This window comes from Cervus canadensis, chromosome 13 (genome assembly GCF_019320065.1).
Source record: "Cervus canadensis isolate Bull #8, Minnesota chromosome 13, ASM1932006v1, whole genome shotgun sequence".
Lineage (NCBI taxonomy): Eukaryota > Metazoa > Chordata > Mammalia > Artiodactyla > Cervidae > Cervus > Cervus canadensis.
The window spans coordinates 59471832-59499157 of NC_057398.1; the positions used below are offsets into that span (position 1 = coordinate 59471832).

At 37.8% G+C, this 27326-nt stretch overlaps 1 protein-coding gene across 1 annotated transcript in view; it reads left to right on the top strand.

The window, feature by feature from the left end:
* The window catches only part of USH2A (usherin), an 893901-nt gene that overhangs the window by 679509 nt on the left and 187066 nt on the right, over positions 1-27326 (top strand). The window contains exons 51-55 of the mRNA XM_043484771.1: positions 2476-2699; positions 8281-8485; positions 15029-15226; positions 15728-15882; positions 19368-19566. Of these exons, the coding sequence (XP_043340706.1) occupies positions 2476-2699; positions 8281-8485; positions 15029-15226; positions 15728-15882; positions 19368-19566 (981 nt within the window). The remainder of the gene's footprint in view (positions 1-2475; positions 2700-8280; positions 8486-15028; positions 15227-15727; positions 15883-19367; positions 19567-27326) is intronic.

Genomic DNA, 27326 nt, shown 5'->3' on the forward strand with positions numbered 1-27326 from the left:
ATTTTGTTTTTCTTTGGGCGTATTTAAAACTGTGCCTTCTCTGTGTCAAAGTTCAAAAGTCAAGTGCTCCATGTGATAAATTAGGTAGGGTCAAAAGTTATTGCAATGCAGTTTCAGAAGCTTGTCTGTCCCTGAGTGTGCAGCTCATTCATGCTGAAGTGATGCACTCTGGGAATTACTACCAAGCTCTGTTCGGCAACATCTGCTCTGCTTAAGTGAGTTAGTGCGCGTCAGACATCTTTATGTCAGAATATTGCGGTGATGGATGCAGTCTTCAGAAAATGCTGCATAAAAATCTGGTGTGCCGTTCTGGCCATTAAGTGAAATTACTATTTAAATTAATGGCACTGTCACAGTTTATCTGTGCAAAGAATGAACGCTGATTAGGGTATTAAGTAATTAGCAATTTATCACCCTGGAACAAGGTTGATAATAATTAAAGAAGTAATGGTTTACCAAAGAAACTAGAAAGGGAGTCACTTCTTGTTATGTGAGTGAAATCTTGGCTGAAAATTTTAATTCCGTGAAACAAAGATGAAGCTCTTTGTGAAAGAACGCATCTTTTCTTTTTTTTTCTAGTGTAAAAACAGTTCATTATCAAAAATTTAGTTGACCTGTCAAAAGTCCCTCAGAGCGATCAGATGACTGATTAGGAGTTTGGAATTAGGTCAATGTCTGCATTTTGATTTTATACTGAAAGCATGGTGGAACCATAAAGTAATTTGGGAGTGGAGGCAGAGAATGTATTCTGCTCCCTAAAGGGCCGGTTTTCAGATTTTGATTGCTCTTTAAAATAGAAACATGAATTATTTTAAGAAAAGTAGTAGAGAAAAAAAATGACAGCAAAGAATCCAAGGTTGTATTTAAATGTCTGATCAGAAGGCAGCAGGAAAAAACATGCACAAACAATATAAAACTTGAAGCTGTGGATTTTTTGTGTGTGTATGTGAATTTTACCCATCGTAATCAAGACTCAGACTACAATGATAGCGCTGCAGTGTGTATTTTTCTGAAGGAGCTTTCCCAAGAAATGTTAAAAACAACTAAAATTAATAGTAAAGTACCAAAAAAAACCCCACAGTTTACTTTTAAACCAATTACTTTGGACATACATCACCTTTAAACATGGTGATGAAATGTAGTAATGATCAATGTTTATTACTAATCAAAACTTAAAATGTTTTAATATTGAAATTTTTTTCAAAGTGGAAAGGTCAGTGAGAGGGTCCTTTGGAGTCATGAGTGGACAAACATCTTTCTTATGGCATGTGTCAAATCGGTGTCTACTTTCAGTGATTTTTTTTTTTTTTTATAATCTAAAAAGTACTTAAAATTCATTTGTCTGTTACTAAGGGGATATTTCATAGTGTAGGTATTTGTACAGGACCAGATTAAACAATTTAGGACCCCAGGGCACTTTGAAGTTGAGTCTCTTTATGTTATCAGTTGGGACTAATAATAAATAAACAAAATTATAATTAAAATAAATCATTCATCACATCGCACTGCTGTGTAACTGGATAGAAATTCTACTATGATAGCCCAGTGACATGAGGTATACGTACCTTAATTTCTAGTTTAATCTGACTCTAGAGCATTGTTTGCTTGTTCAGCCTTTTATGTCTGTATTTTTGCTGTGTCTCTTCTATGGCAAGATCTAAATGATGTGAACTCAGGAAGTTACACTGAATTGGGTGGGAGAAAGGAGGCTCTTTGGTATTTCAGGTACACCTGTCTTTCACTGAGAAGTGAGGGTTAATGATTGTCCCCACAAGGTCTTTCTGCCACTACCCTGCGCCTCTTACCCATATCTAGCAATGGATCTACTTGCAGCTGAAAAAATGCTGGCCAACTGGTTTACCTGATCAGTGAGCATGATCAGCTGGTTTTGAAAACAAATCTCTCTTATGAGCCAAGGATGGCTACAGATGCTGCTGGGTTCACAAGCAGCATCTATCTGTATCTTAGACAAAGGCAGGCAGAAACTTACAAGATGCTTAGGCAATGTCTCCAGTTCTAGGATGGTGCTCCCTCTCCACTGCCTAGCCTCTTGTCCCAGAGTGCCTGGGTGACTTCTCCCTTGTGACTTTCTAAAGATTTCTTCTGAGTTCCTGTGGTTTAACTACCACTTCTTCCATAACAAGATGTTATCATCACAAAATGGGCAGGTAATTCTCATGACAGAAATCAGACCATTTTTTTTTTTTTTACAGAGCTTCAGAGAAGTTTGGCCCCCTGCTGAATGATTTTTAGTACACTTCCTCTTGTGTGTTCTTTACCTAATTAGTGTCTAGTGCTCTTGGTCGGAAGGACCCCTCACTGTACATTTAAATCACCATGCTAGGGAAATGCTACCTAAGCTATTGTACCATTTCAGCCTGAGTCTGACATTTTTATACCAAACTTTATAGCAACCTCAGTTTTCTTCTCTTTTTTTTAAATTTCATATTCATATATAACATTTTATTGTTGCAGGGATGTTCTGTTGTGGGCTGGATTATGTGAATATGTCAGATACCATATGCTGCTCAGCTTCCAGTGGAGAGTCTAAAGCACATGTTAAAAAGAATGACCCAGTGCCAGTAAAATGCTGTGAGACTGAACTTATTCCAAAGAGCCAGGAATGCTGTAATGGAGTTGGATATAATCCTTTGAAATATGTTTGCTCTGACAAGATTTCAACTGGAATGATGATGAAGGTAATTGATAGAAAACCTCTCAGAGGCACTGATTTGACAATGGAAAGAGAAATACATTGTTCATAACTATTTTTCTAAAATAGGAATATAAAAACTCCTGTGTGCATTATTCATTTTCACATTACATCCATATTAATACCAAATGAGTTCGCTATGATTGATGTTATTGCAATGAATTCTAAAGGAATTAATAATGATTAGCTGTTCTCAGGAAGCTTTACCAGCACTTCAGATTAGTGCAGACACAAAGTCTGAGATGCTGAAAGAGCGGGCATGGTGTTGTGGATGGAGATGAGAAGAAATTTAGCTTCTTCCCTCTAGTCCCCCAACCATAGTACTTCACTTTCTTTTAATAGAGAATTCAGGTCCAGAAGATTCACTTAGTTGTGTTTATTTCATATTCCTAGAAACAGTGCAAGCTCAGCAAAAGCTAGCCAACCACAAAAATGAGTAAGCCTATGGGCACATCATTTATGTCTGTCCATTGAGATGCTTCACATGCAGCCATGCCTTATTTGTTAGCATTAAACTTGACCGCAGACTCCAGAAACCCACCATTTTAAGGAAAGGACTAGGAACATTTATTTGTCACTAGGAGATGGCTAAAAACGGCTACATTCATCAAAGACAATGGAAGAGATCTTGATGACTGAAGTAATTATACAATCTTTGTGTGAACATCATGGACATGGAACGGACCATAAGTCTTGAGAGTTTTAGGGCCCTGCCAAGCACTTTGCAGCAATGAGTATTAACACTTAGTACTGTTGAAGAGAATAGATACTTCATAGACGTGAATAATCATACAAAATGCTCAATAAAAATAGGTTTTTTGTCTACAAAATTTTTTAAAAGTCGATCTGATTTCATAGAGAATAGACTTGTGGACACAGTTGGGAAAGGAGAGGGTGGGACAAATTGAATTAAGAGAGTAACACTGAAACTTATACATTACGATTTGTAAAAAAGATAGTGGGAATTTGCTGAATGACTCAGGGAACTCAAATCTGGTGTTCTGTGACAAGCTTGAGGGGTGGGAGGTGGGAGGGAGGTTCAGAAGGGAGGGAACATATGTATACTATGGCTGATTCATGTTGATATATGGCAGAAACCAACACATCATTGTAAAGCAATTATCTTCCAATTAAAAATGAGTAAATTTTAAAAATTTGTCTGATTTGAACAAAACTTTAATTAACCAGTTCTATGAAAGAAATACAGTGACTTAGCAGCAGTAGCATGTTTCTAAAGTTTAAGTTTATTCCAGGCCAGTGTTTTCAGAAGTTTGGACTAGGATATTTTTCTTAAGTAATATTTTTAGTCTTAAAGAACTGGTAATGTTGCAAGAATATGCCTTTGAAATAATGAGTTAGGAAGAAACTATGTAGAGATCTCTCCTTAAAAGGGCATTCATGTTTGAAAAATGAAGATAGAAAACCCATTAGTTTCAGAAATGACACCATCATTCACACCTCATATCGTGTTAGTAGCTCAGTCATGCCCGACTCTTTGTGACCCCATGGACTGTAGCCCACCAGGCTCCTCTATTGATGGGGTTTCCCAGGCAAGAACACTGGCATGGGTTGCCATTTCCTTCTCCAGGGGATCTTCCTGACTCAGGAATCAAACCCAGATCTCCTGCATTGCAGGCAGATTCTTTACTGGCTGAGCCACCAGGGAAGCCTCATTCACATTTATATGTTTCAGTATTGTCCACCTCACATTTGGTTCCCAGGCATCTGGTTTTGGTCAGGAAGACACAGCTTCCACTACAAGAAGACATTCAGGATATACCTGTGATGTTTTAAGGTGGCTTGAATTGGCTCTATGAAGGCCAACTAACACTTGTATTTTAAATTCATATTTAAATGACTGTGATCAGGAGAATTTTTTTTAAATGCTGAATCAAGCAGTATGTCATAGGGAAAACTCAATCTCTAGATTCAGTTTTGTTTCCTGAAGACCTTCCTGGAGTCTTCCAACTCCTGCTCCAGTCTGGACTGGGTCTCTGTGGGGTTTCTGCAAGGCTGTCCCAGCCAGTCTTCCAAAGCTGTTTCTTCGGGAATTCCCTTTCCTCCTCCTCTGTGTTGCTCTCTCTGTGTTCTGAGCCCCAAATGTCCCTTCTTTTTGAAGAATTGACTTTCTGAGTGTAGGTGCATGAAAGGTAAATATTTTGAGCTTGATGTCTGAAATTATTGTAATTCTCCTTCCCACTGGATTGATAGTTTGTCTAGGTGTATAATTCAAGAGAAAAAAAATTATTTCTACTCAGGATTTTGAATCCTTTCCTGAATGTTTTAAACTGTCATTGCTATTCTGATTCCTGTTTCTTTGTAGGTAACCATGTTGTTTTTCCTGACAATTTTTAAGACGTCCTCTTTTTTTCTGCTTTTCTAAAATTTCATGACAATGTGCCTCTATGTATATGCTATTATCACCATTATTATTAATATTGATAATGATATACTTCTTGTGGACTTTTTCAGGATGGAGCCTCATGGTCTTCAGTTCTGGGGAATGCTATTTTATTATTTCTCTGATAATTTGTTCCCTCTTTTGTCTCTCTTTTCACTGATCAGTTGGATGCTGGACTTCCTTAACTGGTATTTTAATTTTTTTCCTTCTTGTTTCTTGCCCATTGACTCATCTTTTTCAATGTTATAAGATATTGCCTCAGAGAAGGCAATGGCACCCCACTCCAGTATTCTTGCTTGGAAAATCCCATGGACGGAGGAGGCTGGTCGACTACAGTCCATGAGGTCATGAAGAGTCGGACAGGACTGAGTGACTTCACTTTCACTTTTCACTTTCATGCACTGGAGAAGGAAATGGCAACCCACTCCAGTGTTCTTGTCTGGAGAATCCCAGGGACAGAGGAGACTGGTGGGCTGCCGTCCATGGGGTCATACAGAGTCGGCCACGACTGACGTGACTTAGCAGCAGCAAGATATTGCCTTAACTTTATCTTTCCACCTTTCTATTGATTTGTTGTGGAGTTTTTTGGGAAATCTTTTTTTTTCTTTAAGTTTTTGATGACTCTTTCTTTTTTGCCAATTATTACTTATTTATGGCATCCTACTCTTGTTTCATCCATGAAATGTCTTTTTTTCTCATTCTGAAAATATTCATTCTGTTGTTGCTTTATAAATTGTTTGTCTGCTTTGTCCTTTGAATTGTCTTGCTTGTTTGTGTGATACTATTTTTTGCCTATAAAATTTTGGTTTTTTTCATTTATTTTATTGAAGTATAGTTGATTTACAGTGTTGTGTTCATTTCTGCTGTACAGCAAAGTGATTCAGTTTTATGTGTATGTGTGTGTGTGCTTTTTCATATTCCTCTCCATTGTGGTTTAAGCTTGGCACTATTTCATTTTCTTCTTTTCCTTGTTTTGTTTTTGCTTCCTCTGACTTTTTTTTCTATGTTTTTAAACTTCTTTTTTTCCATTGGAGGTTGACTAACATGTTGCTATATGTAGAAATCCATTGGTGGTGAGCACAGTAGGGCCCTCATTATGGCAAGATGGCTTTTTGTCAATAAATCACATTACCAAGAATCCTCAATAGGTGTACTTAGTGAAGTATCCTTAAGTGCTCCATCCTAGGTTGGGATGGGATACATAGCCAGCCACCATATGAGGAATCCAGTAGAAAAGAGGGGTTCTCACTGAGCAATATGCAGACTTTTATTTAGTTTTCCCACTCTGGCTTATACCTTCCAAGGAACCCTCTCCATTTTTTTTTTTAAGCCTCACAAATTATTTTCTCAGTTTCTCTCAATTTTTTAATACTTTGCCAAATGCAGCCATAACCACACATGTACACAGGCTCATGTACTAGCCCATGCTGTCTTGCTCAGAGCAGTGAACTCAGGAGTACCTGGCTTGCTTTGACAGTCATCCCAGGGCTGAGTATTGCCAAACATTTAGCCACAGCATAACAGAGCTTCTCAGCTTCCCAAAACTCACTACGAATTTCTTTGCCACCACTTGCTTAACCTGAAGCCAATGCCACTTTATACTTTAGGGTTTTGTTGTTGTTATTAAGGAACCATTCAACTTCAAAACACTAAATTACGTTTTTTCTATAACACCATCGAACAATGCCAAGGTAAAAACAGATGTCCTCATGTATGGAGTGGGTCAACAAAAGGAATTTTTTTTAACTTTTCACAGGTTAGTCCAGTGCGATTTCAGAAGCTCCCCTCCATGCAACGTCTCAGGAACCCAAGTCCCTTCCATCTTGTGAGAAAAGGGAAAGAGTGGATGACTGTACATGTAGGGTCTTCCCTGGATGCAGAAAGCATCTCTTCTGAACACCAACATTTCTGGTCATGTGACTCCTCTTGTAGTCAGACTGGAAAATCGTGTTCCTAGGGAGAAAAGGAAAAAATGGACATCCCTGGTCACATACCATTGTCTCTGCCACATACATCCACATCCCAAAAAATAGGCGTTAGTTCTCTTCCTTAAACTTTCTATATTCCTTTATTGTCATTTGGTTGGGCTTTAAGAGGAAGTGATGGAAATGGCAACCCACTCCAGTGTTCTTGCCTGGAGAATCCCAGGGACAGGAGAGCCTGGTGGGCTGCCATCTATGGGGTCGCACAGAGTCAGACACACCTGAAGCGACTTAGCAGCAGCAGCAAAAGGAAGTAAAGATAAATGCATGTGTTCAATTCACCATATTTAAGTGGAAATCCAACTACATTTTTCTGAGCAGCTTTATTTTGATGATCTTTGGGAAAATTAACTTATTTTAGATAATAGAGAGATTCAATGTAGACCACTTTTAAATAGCAAGAATGATTTTAAATAAGTTATGCTACTTATATAAAAGGAAAATGAAGTAGAACTTTGCCTTGTAGAAATATTGCCTTATTTCTCTCTCCTGTAATTTCAGATGATGAAGTATTTCATTTTCTGAAATTAAAGCCTACTTGTACTTATCAATAACTATAAAAAGCCCAGAGATTCACCAGATAAAAAGTTTGTACATATAAATAATAATGATTATAATGACAGTGTATTAAATATTTAAATTTTACAAAACTTGAATGTAGAATACTTCTCATTGGTCCAACTTTCCCAAGAGTACATGAAGCACAGATTCTCAAATTTTACATTCTTTATTTTATTTTTTCTCTAAAATTCCATCAGGAAAGTGTGAAAGTAACAATTATAAAATAATGACTACTATTATTATTTATAGCGTATCTATGAAGTGTAAGCATTTACATTCTGTCATTTGAGTCATGCAACAAATCCATATAGTAAATTGAACTTCCATCCTTTCATGGAAGAAGCTGAGGCTTTGAAAGTATGAGACTTGTTCAAGGTCACAGCACTAATAAGTTGCAAAACTGGATTATGAGTCTAAATCTGTGTCATTTCAAAGTAACTTCTCTTTCTAGTAATACAGACTGCATTCATTTCTTTTTAAGAATTTGAGACAGTCACTCATGAACTAAGCAGAAGAAAATTTCATTTGAGAGTTGTAGAAACCTAGCCCACACATGTCTAAATGAAAGGTTTAAATCTCTTCCCCCTTTCCCCCACTCTTCCCACCTCTACCACCTGACTTAGGAAACGAAAGCATGCAGAACCCTCTGCCCGACATCCATGGAAGCCACGGCACACTGCGGCAGGTGCGACTTCAACTTTACCAGCCATGTTTGTACTGTGATAAGAGGCTCTCACAATTCCATCAGGAAGGAATCAATGGAAGAACTATGTTCATCTGCTGAAGAAACTGTTCATACGGGAAGTGTAAACACACTCTCCTTCACAGGTAACAGAGAGGGAGCCACCTGCCTATGCCTTAGAGAGTGACAGGCTGTTGAAAAAGCAGATTTATTTCCCTCTGACTTCATCGCCTTCCTTCACCTCATATCAATTAATTCCATCATACTTAGGAGCCAGCTAGTTACCAGGTAATTAAAGTACAATCTGGAACTGTTCAAAGTTAGTAGTTTAAAATTTTTAAGTCTAACTTTAAATAGGGATGTATGTTATTTTAAAGTAAGCCCATAGAGAATAAGGAACAGAGGGATAAATTAGTTTTGTGACCTTTTATGGTATACACAGTTAATTTTATTTTTTTATTTTTTACTTTTTTTCCATTTATTTTTATTAGTTGGAGGCTAATTACTTTACAATATTGTAGTGGTTTTTGCCATAGACATGAATCAGCCATGGATTTACATGTGTTCCCCATCCTGATCCCCCCTCCCGCCTCCCTCTCCATCCCATCCCTCTGGGTCTTCCCAGTGCACCAGCCCTGAGCACTTGTCTCATGCATCCAACCTAGGCTGGTGATCTCTTTCACCCTTGATAGTATACTTGTTTCAATGCTATTCTCTCAGAACATCCCACCCTCGCCTTCTCCCACAGAGTCCAAAAGTCTGTTCTGTACATCTGTGTCTCTTTTTCTGTTTTGCATTTAGGGTTATCATTACCATCTTTTTAAATTACATATATATGTGTTAGTATACTGTATTGGTCTTTATCTTTCTGGCTTACTTCACTCTGTATAATGGGCTCCAGTTTCATCCATCTCATTAGAACTGGTTCAAATGAATTCTTTTTAACGGCTGAGTAATATTCCATGGTGTATATGTACCACAGCTTCCTTATCCATTCATCTGCTGATGGGCATCTAGGTTGCTTCCATGTCCTGGCTATTATAAACAGTGCTGCGATGAACATTGGGGTGCACGTGTCTCTTCCAGATCTGGTTTCCTCAGTGTGTATGCCCAGAAGTGGGATTGCTGGGTCATATGGCAGTTCTATTTCCAGTTTTTTAAGAAATCTCCACACTGTTTTCCATAGTGGCTGTACTAGTTTGCATTCCCACCAACAGTGTAAGAGGGTTCCCTTTTCTCCACACCCTCTCCAGCATTTATTGCTTGTAGACTTTTGGATAGCAGTCATTCCGACTGGCATGTAATGATACCTCATTGTGGTTTTGATTTGCATTTCTCTGATAATGAGTGATGTTGAGCATCTTTTCATATATTTGTTAGTCATCTGTATGTCTTCTTTGGAGAAATGTCTGTTTAGTTCTTTGGCCCATTTTTTGATTGGTCATTTATTTTTCTGGAATTGAGCTGCAGGAGTTTCTTGTATATTTTTGAGATTAATCCTTTGTCTGTTTCTTCATTTGCTATTATTTTCTCCCATTCTGAAGGCTGTCTTTTGACCTTGCTTATAGTTTCCTTTGTTGTGCAAAAGCTTTTAAGTTTCATTAGGTCCCATTTGTTTATTTTTGCTTTTATATCCAATATTCTGGGAGGCGGGTCATAGAGGATCTTGCTGTGATTTATGTCAGAGAGTGTTTTGCCTATGTTCTCCTCTAGGAGTTTTATAGCTTCTGGTTTTACATTTATATCTTTAATCCATTTTGAGTTTATTTTTGTGTATGGTGTTAGAAAGTGTTCTAGTTTCATTCTTTTACAAATGGATGACCAGTTTTGCCAGCACCACTTGTTAAAGAGGTTGTCTTTTTTCCATTGTATATTCTTGCCTTCTTTGTCGAAGATGAGGTGTCCATAGGTGTGTGGATTTATCTCTGGGCTTTCTATTTTGTTCCATTGATCTATATTTCTGTCTTTGTGCCAGTACCATACTGTCTTGATGACTGTGGCTTTGTAGTAGAGCCTGAAGTCAGGCAGGTTGATTCCTCCAGTTCCATTCTTCTTTCTCAAGATTGTTTTGGCTATCTGAGGTTTTTTGTATTTCCATACAAATTATGAAATTATTTGTTCTAGTTCTGTGAAGAATACCGTTGGTAGCTTGATAGGGATTGCATTGAATCTATAGATTGCTTTGGATAGTATACTCATTTTCACAATATTGATTCTTCCAATCCATGAACACGGTATGTTTCTCCATCTATTTGTGTCCTCTTTGATTTCTTTCATCAGTGTTTTATAGTTTTCTATGTATAGGTCTTTTGTTTCTTTAGGTAGATATACTCCTAAGTATTTTATTCTTTTTGTTGCAATGGTGAATGGTATTGTTTCCTTAATTTCTCTTTCTGTTTTCTCATTGTTAGTGTATAGGAATGCAAGGGATTTCTACACAGTTAATTTTAAATGAGTCCAATTTTCTTACTCAGAAGTTTGAATGCAGGCTTTCAACAAATGCCATGAATGAATGTTGTTAATGTTATTCTTGCAAGCAGAAAAGATGCAGAAACACGTCTGTTCATTAAGACCTGGCAGCATTATCCTGAGGAGGAGACAGACTGCTCAGTAAAATCAGTATTCCCTTTCCTCTTCAATCTGTGTCCAGAGGCTGTGCTCTCCCATAATCTCTTTGGGGACTAATGGCAAATCTTGAGAAGGAAAATAATAAGGCGGGATACTGGGAGGAGAGGGAGCAGATTAGGTAGGGATGGAAGGGAAATCAAGTTTACTGAATTATTAAATAATTACTGAATTATTATTTAGTTCCAGTGTTGTGCTAGGCATTTTTTTGAAGTATAGGTGATTTAATGTTGTGTTAATTTCTGCTGTGCAGCAAAGTGATTCGGGGTGTGTGTGTGTGTGTGTTTTTTTTTTAAATTCTTTTCTATTATGGTTAATCACACGATATTGAATATAGCTCCCTGTGCTCTACAGTAGGACTTTGTTGTTTATCTCTTCTATATATAATAGTTTGCATCTGCCAACCCCAAAATCCCAACCTATTCCTCCCCCTCTCCCCCCACCTTTGTGCAAGGCATTTTTAAACCTTATCTAATTTACCCTCAAAGCAATCAGGTATGTATGATCATTTAACAGATGAGGAAACCAAAAGTCAGATCTGTAAAAAAGAAAAAGAAAAAAAGTAACTTGGTGTGGGAAAAGTGAGGTTCATGTCACGTCATTGTTAGGAGCAGCAAACGTAAGAAGACTCCACACAGTGTAGGGCTCCTTTCTGGGTGCTCCAGACCTCTTTCAAGCTATTCCTTCCTCCTGAAATGTCACACTCAAGGACAAGGTCAGAATTCACGTCTTCAGTGAAGACTTCCCAAGTCCAGCCCCCTCTCCATTCTGTGCTCCTGTGACACATGGTCAAGCCATTCACCACCCCTACCATGCCTCATAGACATCTGGACACTTGTCTCATCTTTCTCATCAAATTGAAATATCCATGTGAAAAGAACAGCCCTGTTTACCTTTTAGATTGTCATATTTTAAACAAACAAAATATATTTATTGTAATGCCTTTAATTGGGAAAAACCTCAGGATAGAAGACAGTTGGACCACTAGTCTCCTCCCAGCCCCTGTTATAGATTTAGTTAATGAACCCTCATTTAAAACTTATTATGTTTCCTTCTAAGAGGATTCTCTACTTTTATCTGCCTTTTTTAAGCAGGGTCAAGATTTTCAAGGATTTTTGTGACATATTTGCGATAGACCTCTGCAGAAGAGAATAGTTGTTTCCAACTACTGATATAATATTGTGAGAGCTTTTAGTGACCATATTTCAGATCATTTTGCCTACTGGAAAACAGTGTAAATTGAAAATGAAAAATGACAAAATTTTCTTCTTCATGTAAAAATTTAAGCACTCAAATGATGCTCAAATTCCACTGAGACCAATTTAGACTAAAAAAGCCAGTTCTTTTTAGAAATTGGCAATTTAAACCTACCACCACCAGTGCTGACCAAAATTCATTTATTCATACAATCCTTTATTTATCAAAAAAGTTTATTAAATCCTTACTAATAACCAGTCAGTATACCAGGGCAGGCAGATTCTTTACCTTCTGAGCTACCAGGGAAGCCCTTCATACCAGGACCTTTAAAACAAATAGGAATTTCCATCAGGGATTTGAAGCTAATAGGAAGATATGGGGAAACAAATATGTAATTACCTCTAATATGAGAAATGATGTGCAGATAAGTTCTATGATAGAGGGTAGCATAGGATAATTTTGAAGAGAATGACAAGGACATCTAACCCAGACTGGAGAGGTAAGGAAGGAGGAAGGACTTCAAGAAGGATATTATGCCTGAGGAGAGAACTGAAGGACAAGTTGGAGCCTATCAGGTTAATGGGAGGTGATCCAGGCAGAGAGAGAACCACATGCAAAGTACAGGAAGCAAGAGGAAGCTGAGCATGTCTGAAAAACAAAAGTACCTCAATATGGATGTAGCATGTATAAGGCAGAGAAAGTCATGGAGAAGAGGTCAGAGAGCAGGGGTCATATAATGAAGCCCTTTGAGCCCACACTAAAGAGTTCACCTTTATGTAACGAGTGGATAGTAAAGCTTTTTAAGCAATGGAATGACACAGTTATATACACATTTTTGGAAGGATTGTTCTGTCAGCTAAAAAAAATGAAGACAAATATGTATGGGACATTTCAGCAGTTAACAAGTAAATATTGAACAAACATACACCCCCTAATACCCAACATCCTCAATTATCAGAATAGTCACACCATGTAATGTATAAAATGATTCTGAGTTTGCAAGTTAAAGATGAAAGAAGGAGAGTTAAAAATTCTGGCAAGGAACAAAGAGCTCTGAGAAATGAGAGAGATGATTGAGGTAAGGTAAAATTTCAACAAATGATTTCTTATGTGTAAACCAAAAGCAAAAAAAATAAATAAAATGCTTTTATGGGCTGGGAATGTCTTTGAAAAACCAGCCCTCATGGGAGAATATAGAAACAAGGATAAGACATGAGAGAGTCAAAGGAGAATGAAATACAGTGAAGGAAAGAACAGAAATGAAGTGTGGAGAGCTGCCATAGATAAAGTTAGAAATGGAAACGTGGGCTTGAAATGTACAGAATAATAGGTACTTGTAATGAGTAGTTTAATCTATTATAACAAGATATTCAAAACTCTAGTTACCATCTGTGGGTGGGCAGCTCACTCCCACAGTGTCATTCAGGATCTAGATTCTTCATCATGCATCCAAGTGGTACAGCCTGAGTTACCCAACACCCTAGTTCTAGCCCATCAGAAGGGGATAAGAATGCAAATGGAAGGCAAGTGATTTCCTCTTTAGAAAGTGATGCACAAATTGCCTATGTCACTTCCCATGCTCCTTCCATTGTTGATAAGTAATGTGATTACACCAAACTGTAACTAAGAAATGTAGACTCTGGCCAAGAGGTCTCTGGACAGAAGGGAGATCTGGGAACTCAGTGGTGGTCATCACAGGTACAAAGCAGGAGTTACCCTGAGAAAAATGAAGACAGAAATACATTTTTATAGCAATTAATATTTTATGAAGTTCTGCAACATAACTTACTGAATTTTATTTTCATACTAATTCTATAAAAGAAGCAGAGTAGGGTTTATTGTAAGGAGATGCATGTAAAGAGAATGTGATAAAATAACCCAAGTGGACGGAGCTGAGAATTAACCTGCCTCCAGTGGAGATACAGCAGGTGGCCTGGCAGCCAAGGAGGACCTCTTCTGACCCTCCTGTCTAAGAAAAAGTTATCAGAAACTGCCACAGAAAAATACACATGTACATATTCAAAATTCACAGAATTAATTAAATGGAAAGCAGATTTAAATAATTAAACTTTCAAGGAATGTTTTTGGTAAATTTGTAGCATTTGTACTTCTGAAGTTATTAAAACTCAGAATTGAACTAAGATGTTTCAGACAACTTTTGAGACACCATTGAATCACGTGGATGATTATCTAAAACTTCAGCCAGACCAAAAATCTCAGCAAGTTGGCTTTGTTGTTTTAATTAGATTGGTTGGTTTGATTTTTGTTTTCTGGCTTGGTGGAAGATGGAAGGAAGAATATGTAGTGCAGTATATACAGCATGTATAATGGAGTGTGAATTCATTTTTATTCACTAAAATGGTATTATGATGTGCTAAGTTTCAATTCCTGTATCTCATAACTACTACATTATAATTCATATAGTAATTTAATAAAGTAATATTGACAATGTAATAATTGGTAAAGCTTATAATAATAAAATTATAAAAGAATGTTGCCAAACCTGCCTCATGCAGAAGAGATCATGAACTTGGGAAGCATTAACGTCTAATATACATTAGTTGAATGCTTTTATTTTTCAATCTGTTTTCTAATGTATCCATAGTTCTCTATTCAGAAAGGTGAACTCTATTCTCTCTAATTTCATATCTCTGTGTCTTTCATATTTCTAAATATTGTAATAAAGACAATATTTTTTATGGTTCAGAAAGTAAAGACATTCATGTTTTTATTTACATACACTGGGATTAGAACATTAAGCATTTATTTTTAGCTCATTAAAGGTTTTGATATTCATTTTCAATAGGATGGTAAAAAGTTTTTTAATTTTTTGAAAAAACTTACTGTCTGATTTTCTGTCTTTCCAGATGTGAACCTGGAGCCCTACATGATGTATGAATATAGGATTTCTGCGTGGAATCGCTATGGGCGAGGATTCAGCAAGGCGGTTAGAGCCAGAACAAAAGAAGATGTGCCTGAAGGAGTGAGTCCCCCCAGGTGGACAAAAATGGATCATCTTGATGATGTAATAGTCTTAAGCTGGAAGAAACCTATACAATCAAATGGTATTAAACTATTTTTAAAATTGAAATAACATAATCCCATTAAATCCATAAGGGAACTGAAATTAGTGAGATGCATTTAATTGGCATACATCTAACCACTAAAAAGAGAACTTCAGTTTTGTGCCAACTAATCATTCATTTGTGAATTAGCCCTCACAAATTTTTAGCCCAAAATTATTATTTTCCTGGAATCCCAGCATATATCTGAGCTGCTTTCAAATAAGCAAAGCATGTTATGGGAGGGCAAAATAGTTTTGAAAGTAAATGTTTGATAGTTGAGGGGAAATAAACAACTGACTCTGATTATTTATGTCAAGAATCTATCCCCTCTATAAAAGTGAGTATAATTAAGAACTGCTTGAACATAGCAACGTAATAGCAAATTAAAATTAAATAATGCTATATTATCCCACTTCTTCAGAACTCTAAGCCATCTAATTTGTTTGCAAATAGTTCAAAGAATCCCACACTCAAATTCAGGCATTTGTCTGCCTCTTTTAGGTCCTATTATTGCCTACATTCTTCTCCGAAATGGGATTGAATGTTTTCGAGGAACATCACTGAGCTTCTCTGATACAGAAGGAATTCAGCCCTTTATGGAATATTCATATCAGCTGAAAGCTTGCACAGTTGCTGGCTGTACCACCAGCAGCAAGGTGAGAGGAGTCTGCCTAAACTCTAGACAGAATTGCCCAGTGTTAAGACTGTAGGAAGGTCCAGGTTATGAGTAATGTTTCCAGTGACAGAAAACAGTGTCCACCCCAATAAAGTAGGGTGTCCATATGGCATTTCAACTGAGTACCAACACTTCCATCTGAAAGGATAGATCACTGAGAGATTTATTCAAATTTCAATGTTTCCTTCACAAAAAGAAAAAAAACTTGAACCAATATTATCCTCTTAATCCCCTTCTCCTTCACCAACCACTTTTTAGTTGGTCTTCAATAAATTCATAATAATTCCCAAGCCATTTCTCAGTTTAAAAACAGAAATTCTATTTAAATATCATTTCAACAAAAATTGCCATTTCTTGTAAAACAGAGGAGTCTGACATAGAGAAATAAAACAGTTGCAAGGATTCTCCAACAGCCTTGACAAAACTCAGTAGTCAACTGTATGTAGGGGAATAAAAACAAAGTATCATAGGCATTTTCAAAGTATCTGGCTTGACCAATTTGTAGGTCATGGTGCCATTTTGCAAGCAAATCAAAAAACAAAAATATATATTCATAGTATATATATATGAATATTAGTCAGCCATAAAAGATAATTAAATAATGCTGTTTACAGCAACATTGACAGACCAAGAGATTATTATACTAAGTGAATAAACCAGAGAAAGTCAAATAACATATGATACCACTTATGTGTATAATCTAAAAGAATGGATACAAAGTCTTTTCTTTGTAAGAAAGGACATATTTACAAGATAAAAATAGTTTCACAGACATAGAAAACAAGTTTATGATTACCAAAGGGGAAAGTGGGGAGAAGGGATAAATTAGGAATTTGGGATTAATATATACAAACTATTATATATAAAATAAACAATGACCTACTGTATAGCATAGGGAGCTATGCTCAATATTTCATAATAATCTATAGGGGAAAGAATCTGAATAAGAATACACACACACACACAAACACACACACACACACATATATATAACTGAGTCGTTTAGGCGTATGCCTGAAACTAACACAATTCAGTTTTTTTAAAAAGAAGAAAAGTTAAAAGTAAAGAATGATTAACATTTTTAAAGCTTTCAAAAATATATTTAAGAGGAGGAGAAGATAGCAGAATGGTTGTTGTTCAGTCATTCAGTCATGTCCGAGTCTTTGCAACCCTCTGGACAGTAGCACTTCCCTGTCCTTCACTGTCTCCCAGAGTTTGCTCAACTCATATCCATTGAGTTGATGATGCCATCCAACCATCTAATCCTCTGTCACCCACTTCTCCTCCTGCCTTCAATCCTTCCCAGCACCAGGGTCTTTTCCATGAATCAGCTGTTTGCATCAGGTGGCCAAAAATTTGGAGCTTCAGCTTCATCATCAGTTCTTCCAATGAATATTCAGTACTGATTTGACTGGTTTGATCACCTTGCAGTCGAAAGGACTCTCAAGAGTCTTTTCCAACACCACAGTTCAAAAGCATCAATTCTTCGACTCTCAGCCTTCTTTAGAGCCCAATTGCTACATCCATACATGACTACTGGATAAACCATAGCTTTGACTATATGCACCTTTGTCAGCAAAGTCATGTCTCTGCTTTTTAATATGCTATCTAGGTTGGTCATACCTTTTCTTCCAAAGAGCAAGCATCATTTAATATCATGACTGCAGTCACTATCTGCAGTGATTTTGGAGCCCAAGAAAATAAAGTCTGTCACTGTTTCCATTGTTTCCCCATCTATTTGCCATGAAGTGATGGGACCAGATGCCATGATCTCAGTTTTTTGAATGTCGAGTTTTAAGCCAGCTTTTTCACTCTCCTCTTCACCTTCATTAAGAGGCTCTTTAGTTCCTCCTCACTTTCTGCCATTAGGGTGATGTCATCGGCATATCTGAGGTATATTTCTCCCAGCAATTTTGATTCCAGCTTGTGATTCATCCAGCCTGACATGTCATATGTATTCTGCATAGAAATTAAATAAGTAGATGGCAATATACAGCCTTGATGTACCCCTTTCCCAATTTTGAACCAGTCTGTTGTTCCATGTCCGGTTCTAACTGTTCCTTCTTGACCTGCATACAGGTTTCTCAGGAGGCAGGTAAGATGGTCTGATATTCCCATCTCTTGAAAATTTTTCCACAGTTTGCTGTGACCCACACAGTCAAAGGCTTTAGCATAGTCAATGAAGCAGATGTGTTTCTGGAATTCTCTTGCTTTTTCTATGATCCAGTGGATCTTGGTAATTTGATCTCCGGTTCCTCTGCCTTTTCTAAATCCAGGTTGTACATCTGGAAGTTCTCGGTTCACATACTGTTGGAGCAATATTATTTGGTACTTTAAGTGAAAGTGTCTAGTCAGAAGCTGGATTAAGAAGTGACTGAAATTTGTTGGAAAGATCTATGGAGGAATTTGAAGCAATGAGTTTGAATGTGGTCATTTAACAATAGACAGAGGGACAAAACCCAAAAACCATAGTTGACCAGCCACCTTGAGAGAGCCACTAAATGGAAAAAGGAAGAAGCAATCAAACAATTTGGGAGGAAAATAAGGGAAGAGCCATTTCACTGATGCCAAACTAGTCAGAGGAAATGCAGTTTTCATATGGTTTAAACTTGAGAAGCTCAGCATCTTTGAACACTGTTGAAGAACCATCCAAATACAACATTCATTCATACCCATCAGTTGCACCCTGCCATCTAGACAGATGGCAGCTGATTGGCCCAATCAAAAATTATGGTCCAAAGGGTCCTAGAACGATTCTGTGCTTTTCACATAACGCAGCTCCTTCCTACCAGATGCCAAAACAATCCGTGAAAAAGCGAAATCAGACTTAATTCTGTGAAAAAACAAAGGCAGCCAACTTTTCCACCCAAATATATTCTGACAATGTTGAGCAAATCACTGGTTGATTTACCCTTTCTTTCTTCTCACTTGGTTCTCTTTCTAGAACATTGGTGCAGACACTATAAAGTCATCCTGGGCATCATAGGAGGAGTAGCAAAAAGGCTGCCCATTTACACTGTTCGAAGTATATTATATGCAAGCAAGTTCAGATGTGGGTTTTGCTCCAAATTTACTGGTGCTTAAAATGTACAAAATCAGGCTGTTAAAATGCAAAGACACCGATGGGCCATATGGAAGAGAGTTATCAAGAGTTCTCTAGTAAGACAGTCTGCCAGCCAGATTTTACTTGTTTAAACTGAGGACTGCGCTCTGCCATCAAAACTGTTGTTGAACCGTTGTGATAAATGGTAGTCGAAGACTTACGGAATACATTCAAGGTCAGATTTCATTGTTTGAATAGGATGGGAGAGAAAGAATTTTAAAAAGAGGGACTGCTTCTCTAAGCCCCGCTAATGATATGCCAGGCTAAGACAACAACATTTTAAAACAAAAGTGACATTCTCATTGATCAGAATACCTAGTGTACTAGTCCAAGAAATTGCTGTTTAATTCCTGTGTTTTCAGGTCGTTGCAGCTACCACCCAAGGAATCCCGCAGAATATCCCTCCGCCTAGAGTTACGGCCCCCAGTGCAGAGGCTCTGCATGTGAGTTGGCATGTCCCTCCAAAGCCAAATGGCGTCATTAAAGAGTACCAGCTCAGGCAGGTCGGGAAAGGTCTCATCTACACTGGCACCACTGACAAGAGGCAGCATACGGTCACAGGTAAAAAAAAAAAAAAAAGAGGAAAACCTACCGGAAGAGTCTGTCACTGTGGTTAGGAGGGCAGAGCCTCCCAGGGGTGTGTGTTTGATATATGAGGTCACTTCGCGAGGACGTGTTCTCTTGACATATGGTCAGGTCCCACTTATCCATGCTAATAGAGGAGCCCACACTGGCAGCAATAAGCCACAACAGCAGATAACTTCAGAAATAATTTATATTTGGCTTTGATATGCATTATGTGTAGGGTTTTTGCATCGGTATTAAGGTTTGTTTTTTTTTTCCCCAGACTAACAGTAAGATGCATTTTCATTCCCCAAGGATATGCTTGTAGTTAATGGGACTAGGAGAGCCAGGAATGTACTTGAAGGAAGGAGAAAAATCAACCAGAGGCTGAAATTTATCTACTGTATGGGTAATTAATACACAGAATAGTTGACAGTTGACTGGTTGTGACAATTTGTTGTTATTATTAACATTAATTAATAGTAATTGTATTATTTTGTTGCTTATTATAACATATATTATAATTAGCTTTAATAATATAATAATAGTACAGTATTATAGTATAGTGTCAGAAATTACTAGCAGTGATTATAATAATAATTAACATGTTTTAGTCTGAATGTCACTCCTGAATAAAAGCAATTTCTGACTTACCCAGTCTAGGTCAGCTTTGCTAATACACCATCACATCACCTTGTTTTATTTTCACCACAGACCTTACATTGCCTGACAGTGTTTGCTTTTTATTTGCCTTTTTATGTCCTGCTCCTATGGAAGTATCTCTCCCTACTGCAATCCTGTACCTTGAGCACCCAGAACAATCCATGACACAGCAGTAGGTGCTAAATAAATGTTTGTGAATAAGTGAATTTAATGTGTTGAATACTGTCCTAAGCCTTGGCATTTACTGTTTAATTTGATCCTCATCACAAACCTATGGAGCAGAGAGAATTATTACCCCCATTGTACGGAATAGAATGCTTCAAGAGAATTAGTGACTTAGCTCATCATTTAGACTATTGAATCATCCCAGACAGCTGTGTAAATTTGTTTAGTTTTTGAGAACATAAGCAAGAGTTTACAAACTTTCACTCTTTCCATATTGTCAGAACCCCCCCCCCCCGCCCCCGCTCCCCCAAACACTTCCCACCCACCCCCACCCTTTCTGCAGTCTTCCTGAGTGAATGAATGCCTTCCTTCCATTGGAGCCTATACTTAGCAGGGGACATTGATACCAGGGATGATGAAATTCACACAGAAGTACAGGAAGGCCTGGAAAAGCAAGCCTGATTTTTTCTTAGAGGAGGCACAGGCTGTGCTGTACAGGTGGAAAAAATAAATTCATCGTGATTTACTCTCAACTGGACAATTCTCTGACACACAGCAAGCACTCACTGACAGATGTCCACTGTTTTCCAAAAGTGCCATAAGCTTACAGAAGGTGCTTAATAAAATATTTGTGGTCTAGCACATTGCAATCCTGATCTGACGATCCTGAACTAAGCCGATGATAATGGGGATGGGAAAGCCCTCATCCATTTAGATGATCAAATTTGTTCCTTATTTCAGTAAAATGAAAATCATCACCAGTAATGAAAATGATGTTATTTTCCATGGTAAAAACTTACATGTATATGGTGATTTATAATTTTAAAGAACCATTGCATTTTGACTCCTGTGATTCTCATCACATCCTTGTAAGTGAGGGATGTTTTAAACACATTACTGACCAGGGAATTTTTGCAGAAACTAATGCCTGTCGCGTTAGTACATCTCTGGTCAATAATGTGTTAATATCCATATTTGAAAGATGAAGGTGAAGACTGGCCTACTTGGGGTGCCCAAGGCATTTACTGCTTCCATCTATAAGGAAATCAGAATACCATTTCATTCAAAAAAATAAAAGACATGTAGCCTGCCTGTTGTGTTCTAGATAGTATATTAAGTGCTCCAAAATTAGACTGCTGCTGTTAAGAAGCTCCCGATGCTAGTGACAAGTTAAGGACTAGCTTGCGTAGTGCTGCTCCAGCAGAACTCTGTACTGAATGGGGTAGAAGAAATCAAAAGAATGACTTAGAAAGGCCGTGGAATGTTAATTTACAGAGTTTTGAAAGCAAAGTTAAGGTCTATGAAGACTTTGTAGCGATAAAAGTTTCACCATAAACTGGGATACAAGGATGAAGAATTCTCTTCCTACAGAATCTGTCTACTCAATCAACATAGGCTTCAAACTATTGCCATCTGTAATGGTTTCCATTTTTAGAAAGCAACAGTTACATGCCAGCAGACCAAATTCAGTTGTGTTGTTCAAATCAACAGAATCAATAACCTCCTTAATTATAAAATAATTGCAAAGATTTTTGTTTAAATACTTTCACTCCACCAGTTCTATTATCATTTTTTATGACTTTTTTCATGTCAGAGAAGATTTCATGTGCATAACTTAATGCTGAAGTTCCTCTTTTATTGGGATAAACATTTTAAAGTTTTTCCACTTAACTTTAGTTCTTTTAAGATTTTAAAAGGGAAAAAAATTCTGTTAGAATTCATTTCATCCATCCTTCTGTATTATTTTAGACAGATTTACAAGGTACTTCACTTGGACAATATAGTCCTAAACAGATTTCTTTGTTAAATGAGTAAATATACCTTTATTCAAAAAAACCTTACTAAGTATACCCTCATATATGTAGTTCCTATGGGATAGGTGTGGTGCTTGGCGTTAGAAAATCTGAAACCCGAGACCTGTGTAGTGTTCACACATTTTATCTGCCAGGGAAAATTCAGTTCCATGGTTAGTTGACTGATCAAATTCAGTAGGGAACTATTTTATGATGGGAATGACTGTTTTATTGAGTTTATGAAATGAACTAAAATAATCAAATTTATTTCACATGCAATCTCAAACATTTGATTGAAGAGCTGCCGGAACCCCCCCCCCCCCCAGAGATAAAGGTTTTGATTTTTCTCATCATTTCCAAAACCGCGGCATTCCCTAAGTCACAGTCAAACACTGATGAAGCTGTAGCCCTAGTCATCCAGGAGCCTGAGAATCTAGGTCCCTAGAAATGACAGAAATGAAAGAGGGCACCTAGCACCAGCCCCATTGTCTCCATGCTTATTTTTAATTACCTCAAAGCTTTAGAAACATGATCCCATAAATGCTTTGTGGGAATAGAGGCAAATGCACTCATCATGTGAAATCCATAAATTGCTTATAATCCTCTCAAGATGTTAAAAAAAAAAAGCATTAAGTAATTGAAGACAGGAAGTCCTCAGTTAATTATTTAGAGGTGTTATCAATGCTCTAAGTAAACCAGAGCGCTTTCTGCTATCTCACTGAGCCCAGTACCATGGGGACCAAGGGAAGCAGCCATCATCTTCTCAGATTCGCTAATGCAAACAGCGTGTGGCAGCTTGTCAATAAAAGACCTTTTCGTATCATTTATTACTAGACATGCCCACCATCCTGCACAGGACAGATGGGACGTCAGCAGTGGCATTGTTCCACTTTGGGTTGCCGCGCTTGAAATGTGGACCTCCTAACGTGGGCATCGGGGTAGAAGAAAGGGGGGAAAGGATTAACGAAATGATTAGGGACACCGAGAACATAATGAATTAAGCATGTCCTCTTTAGCAGCAGACATGAGAAGGACTTATGTGTCTCTTAACTCTGGGGGAAATGTTTTCCAAACAATTCACTGAAAGTTGCTCATCGTTTCATTTCACTGAAAGGGGAAGAGTTACCAGCCTTAAGTTAACAAGGAAAGAATAATCTGTCTTCCTTTCTCATACTATTAGAAACTTGTAAAAACCTTCTGTGATAAAACAGCATAAATCCTACCAGGGCTAATTGTAGCAGAAAGTGTACTACTAATGTACTGAAACAGATATAGTACATACCACTTTTGAAACAAAGAAAACATAGTTTGACCATCCATATCCCAAAATGTCGACTTTTTTACATGAAGAGTTTAGGTAACTCTATCATGTGCTCCAATAGGATCCTACACTTGACTCTCATGGTTTTTATCATACTTCATTGAATATCTATTACTTGTCTCTACTCCTCAACTAGGAGTTAAAAGTTTTTAAGAGCAGAGTTACCTGTCCTGTGACCTATCACAGTACCTAACAGATGCTAAGTGTTTTGAAAATCCTTGTTGAATAAGTAAATGTTGAGTAGTAAACTCTTGGGTTGGCCAAAAATTTCATTCAGGTTTTTCCATTACAGCTTACAGAAAAATCCAAACAAAATTTTTGGGCAACCCAGTAGTATCTGAACTAGATTCCATATTGATCAGATATAAAAATCACAGTCAGACACAGCTAGAGCTCAGGATGGGTGACACAATTTGTGAAGCCCAATGCAAGTTGAAAGCATGAGGCTCCTTCGTTCAAAAATCATTAAGAATTTTGGGACGATGAAAACTGACCCACGCTCAGGATCCTTCTAAGCATGGTCTGAGGTTACTGCATAGCTTTTGTGCCCTGGTCTCTGGCAGTTTGAATTTATTGGCAGTAAACTTCTTTTTTAATTATATTAGAGTATAGTTGATTTACAGGGTTGTATTGCTTTCAAGTACATAGCAAACTGATTCATACACACACACACATATATACATATATCCATTCTTTTTCAGATTCCTCTTCCTTATAGGTTATTACAAAGTATTGAGTAGAATTCCCTGTGCTATACAATAGGTCCTTGTTGATTATCTATTTTATATATAGTAGTTGTCACTATGAACAAAGCTGGTGGAGGTGATGGAATTACAGCTGAGCTATTTCAGATCCTAAAAGATGATGCTGTGAAAGTGCTGCACACCACATGCCAGCAAATTTGGACAATTTGGCAGTGGCCACAGGACTGGGAAAGGTCAGTTTTCATTCCAATCCCAAAGAAAGGCAGTGCCAAAGAATGTTCCAACTGTTCCAATTGTTGCACAATTGCATTCATCTCACGCTAGCAAAGTAATGCTCAAAATTCTCCAGGCTAGACTTCAACAGTACATGAACTGAGAATTTCCAGATGTTCAAGCTGGATTTAGAAAAGGCAGAGGAACCAGAGATCAAATTGCCAACATCTGTCAGATCATAGAAAAAGTAAGGGAATTCCAGAAAAACATCTGCTTCACTGACCGTACTGAAGCCTTTGACCGTGGAAAAATAGACTGATTCCAAATTGGGAAAGGAGTTCATGAAGGCTGTATATTGTCACCCTGCTTATTTAACTAATATGCAGAGTACATCATGAGAAATGCCAGGCTGAATGAATCATAAACTGGAATCAAGATTACCGGAGGAAATATCAATAACCTCATATATGCAGATGACACCACCCTTATGGCAGAAAGTGAAGAGGAACTAAAGAACCACTTGATGGAAGTGAGAGTGTAAAAGCTGGCTTAAAACTCAACATTCAGAAAAACAAAGATCATGGCATCCAGTCCCATCGCTTCATGGCAAATAGATGGGGAAACAATGGAAACAGTGATAGACTTTATTCTCTTGGGCTCCAAACTCACTTAAGATGGTGACTTCAACCATGAAATTAAAAGATGTTTGCTTCTTGGAAGAAAAGCCATGACCAACCTAGACAGCATATTAAAAAGCAGACACATTACTTTGCCGACAAAGGTCCATCTAGTCAAAGCTATGGTTTTTCCAGTTTTCGTGTTTGGATGTGACAGTTGGACCATAAAGAAAGCTGAGTGCCAAAGAATTGATGCTTTTGAACTGTGGTGTTGGAGAAGACTCTTGAGAGTCCCTTGGACTGCAAGGTGGTCAGTCCTAAAGGAAATCAATCCTGATTTTTTATTGGAAGGACTGATGCTGAGGCTGAAGCTCCAATACTTTGGCCACCTGATGGGAAAAGCTGACTCATTAGAAAGCTGGGAAAGATTGAAGGCAGAAGGAGAAGAGGACGACAGAGGATGAGATGGCTGGATGGCATCACTGACTCAGTGGACATTAGTTTGAGCAAACTCTGGGAGTTGTGATGGACAGGGAAGCCTGGCATGCTGCAGTCCATAAGGTCACAAAGAGTTGGACACAACTGAGCAACTGAACTGAACTGATACAGTAAATAAATCTATAACTGAAACAGGATGAAAACTGGGATGGCTATTGTGTCCTCAGAGCAGCTTCAGGAGCCTCTGTTGCCATGTATGATACTCTGGGCTGTATTTCCCCCACTATCACCTGGACTAGCCACCAAGCATCAGACCTGTGAAAGTAGATGTGAGAATTCATTGTATTTTCATTTTTCAAATTCCAAGGAGCCTAAATACTTGCAAAAAATAGCACAACATCAACCACTATTTCTTCTTCTCTTTTATCATTCTTACAGATATATCATCATAGCCAAAGCATTATATGCATCAGCTGTCTAGACACCAGTATTTAAAGGAAAAAAAAAAAAATCCCTTGGAATCCCAGATATTCCAAGGTACTTTGCCTGGGCAATCACTATTTCTGTTTCATTCCCAGCAGTTCTATCCAGTTTCCTTCTTCTCTGAGATATATGTCTTTGTTGTGGATCATTTAAGCATCAGACTTTGCTGCTACATGATGGCACATTTTGTTCTAGAGAAGATTCTGATTGAAAATGTAGGATAAAAGAGGCTTTGGTCTAATACAACACCAAACTCCAAGGCAGAAAAATATTTGTTAATACAGTGATAAAAAAATCAAAAGCAAGTGTCTTTCCTTGGATTATCTTATTAATATTGTTAATATGCCTTTCCCAAAGAAAATGTTACTGCCTTTCCCAAAGAAAGGCAATCCCTAAGAATGCTCAAACTACCACACAATTGCACTCATCTCACACGCTAGTAAATTAATGCTCAAAATTCCCCAAGTCAGGCTTCAACAATACATGACCCGTGAACTTCCAAATGTTCAAGCTGGTTTTAGAAAAGGCAGAGGAACCAGAGATCAAATTGCCAACATCTGCTGGATCATCGAAAAAGCAAGAGAGTTCCAGAAAAACATCTATTTCTGTTTTATTGACTATGCCAAAGCCTTTGACTGTGTGGATCACAATAAACTGTGAAAAATTCTTCAAGAGATGGGAATACCAGACCACCTGACCTGTGTCTTGAGAAACCTGTATGCAGGACAGGAAGAACAGTTAGAACTGGACATGGAACAACAGACTGGTTCCAAATAGGAAAAGGAGTACGTCAAGGCTGTATATTGTCACCCTGCTTATTTAATTTATATGCAGAGTACATCATGAGAAACGCTGGGCTGGAGGAAGCACAAGCTGGAATCAAGATTGCCGGGAGAGATATCAATAACCTCAGATATGCAGATGACACCACCCTTATGGCAGAAAGTGAAGAGGAACTAAAAAGCCTCTTGATGAAAGTAAAAGAGGAGAGTGAAAAAGTTGGCTTAAAGCTCAACATTCAGAAAACTAAGATCATGGCATCTGTTCCCATCACTTCATGGCAAATAGATGGGGAAGCTGTGGAAACAGTTCAGACTATTTCTTAGGCTCCAAAATCACTGCAAATGGTGATTGCAGCCATGAAATTAAAAGACGCTTACTTACTCCTTGGAAGGAAATTATGACCAACCTGGATAGCATATTAAAAAACAGAGACATTACTTTGCCAACAAAGGTTCATCTGGTCAAGGCTATGGTGTTTCCAGTGGTTATGCATGGATGTGAGAGTTGGACTGTGAAGAAAGCTGAGTGCCGAAAAATTGATGCTTTTGAACTGTGGTGTTGGAGAAGACTCTTGAGA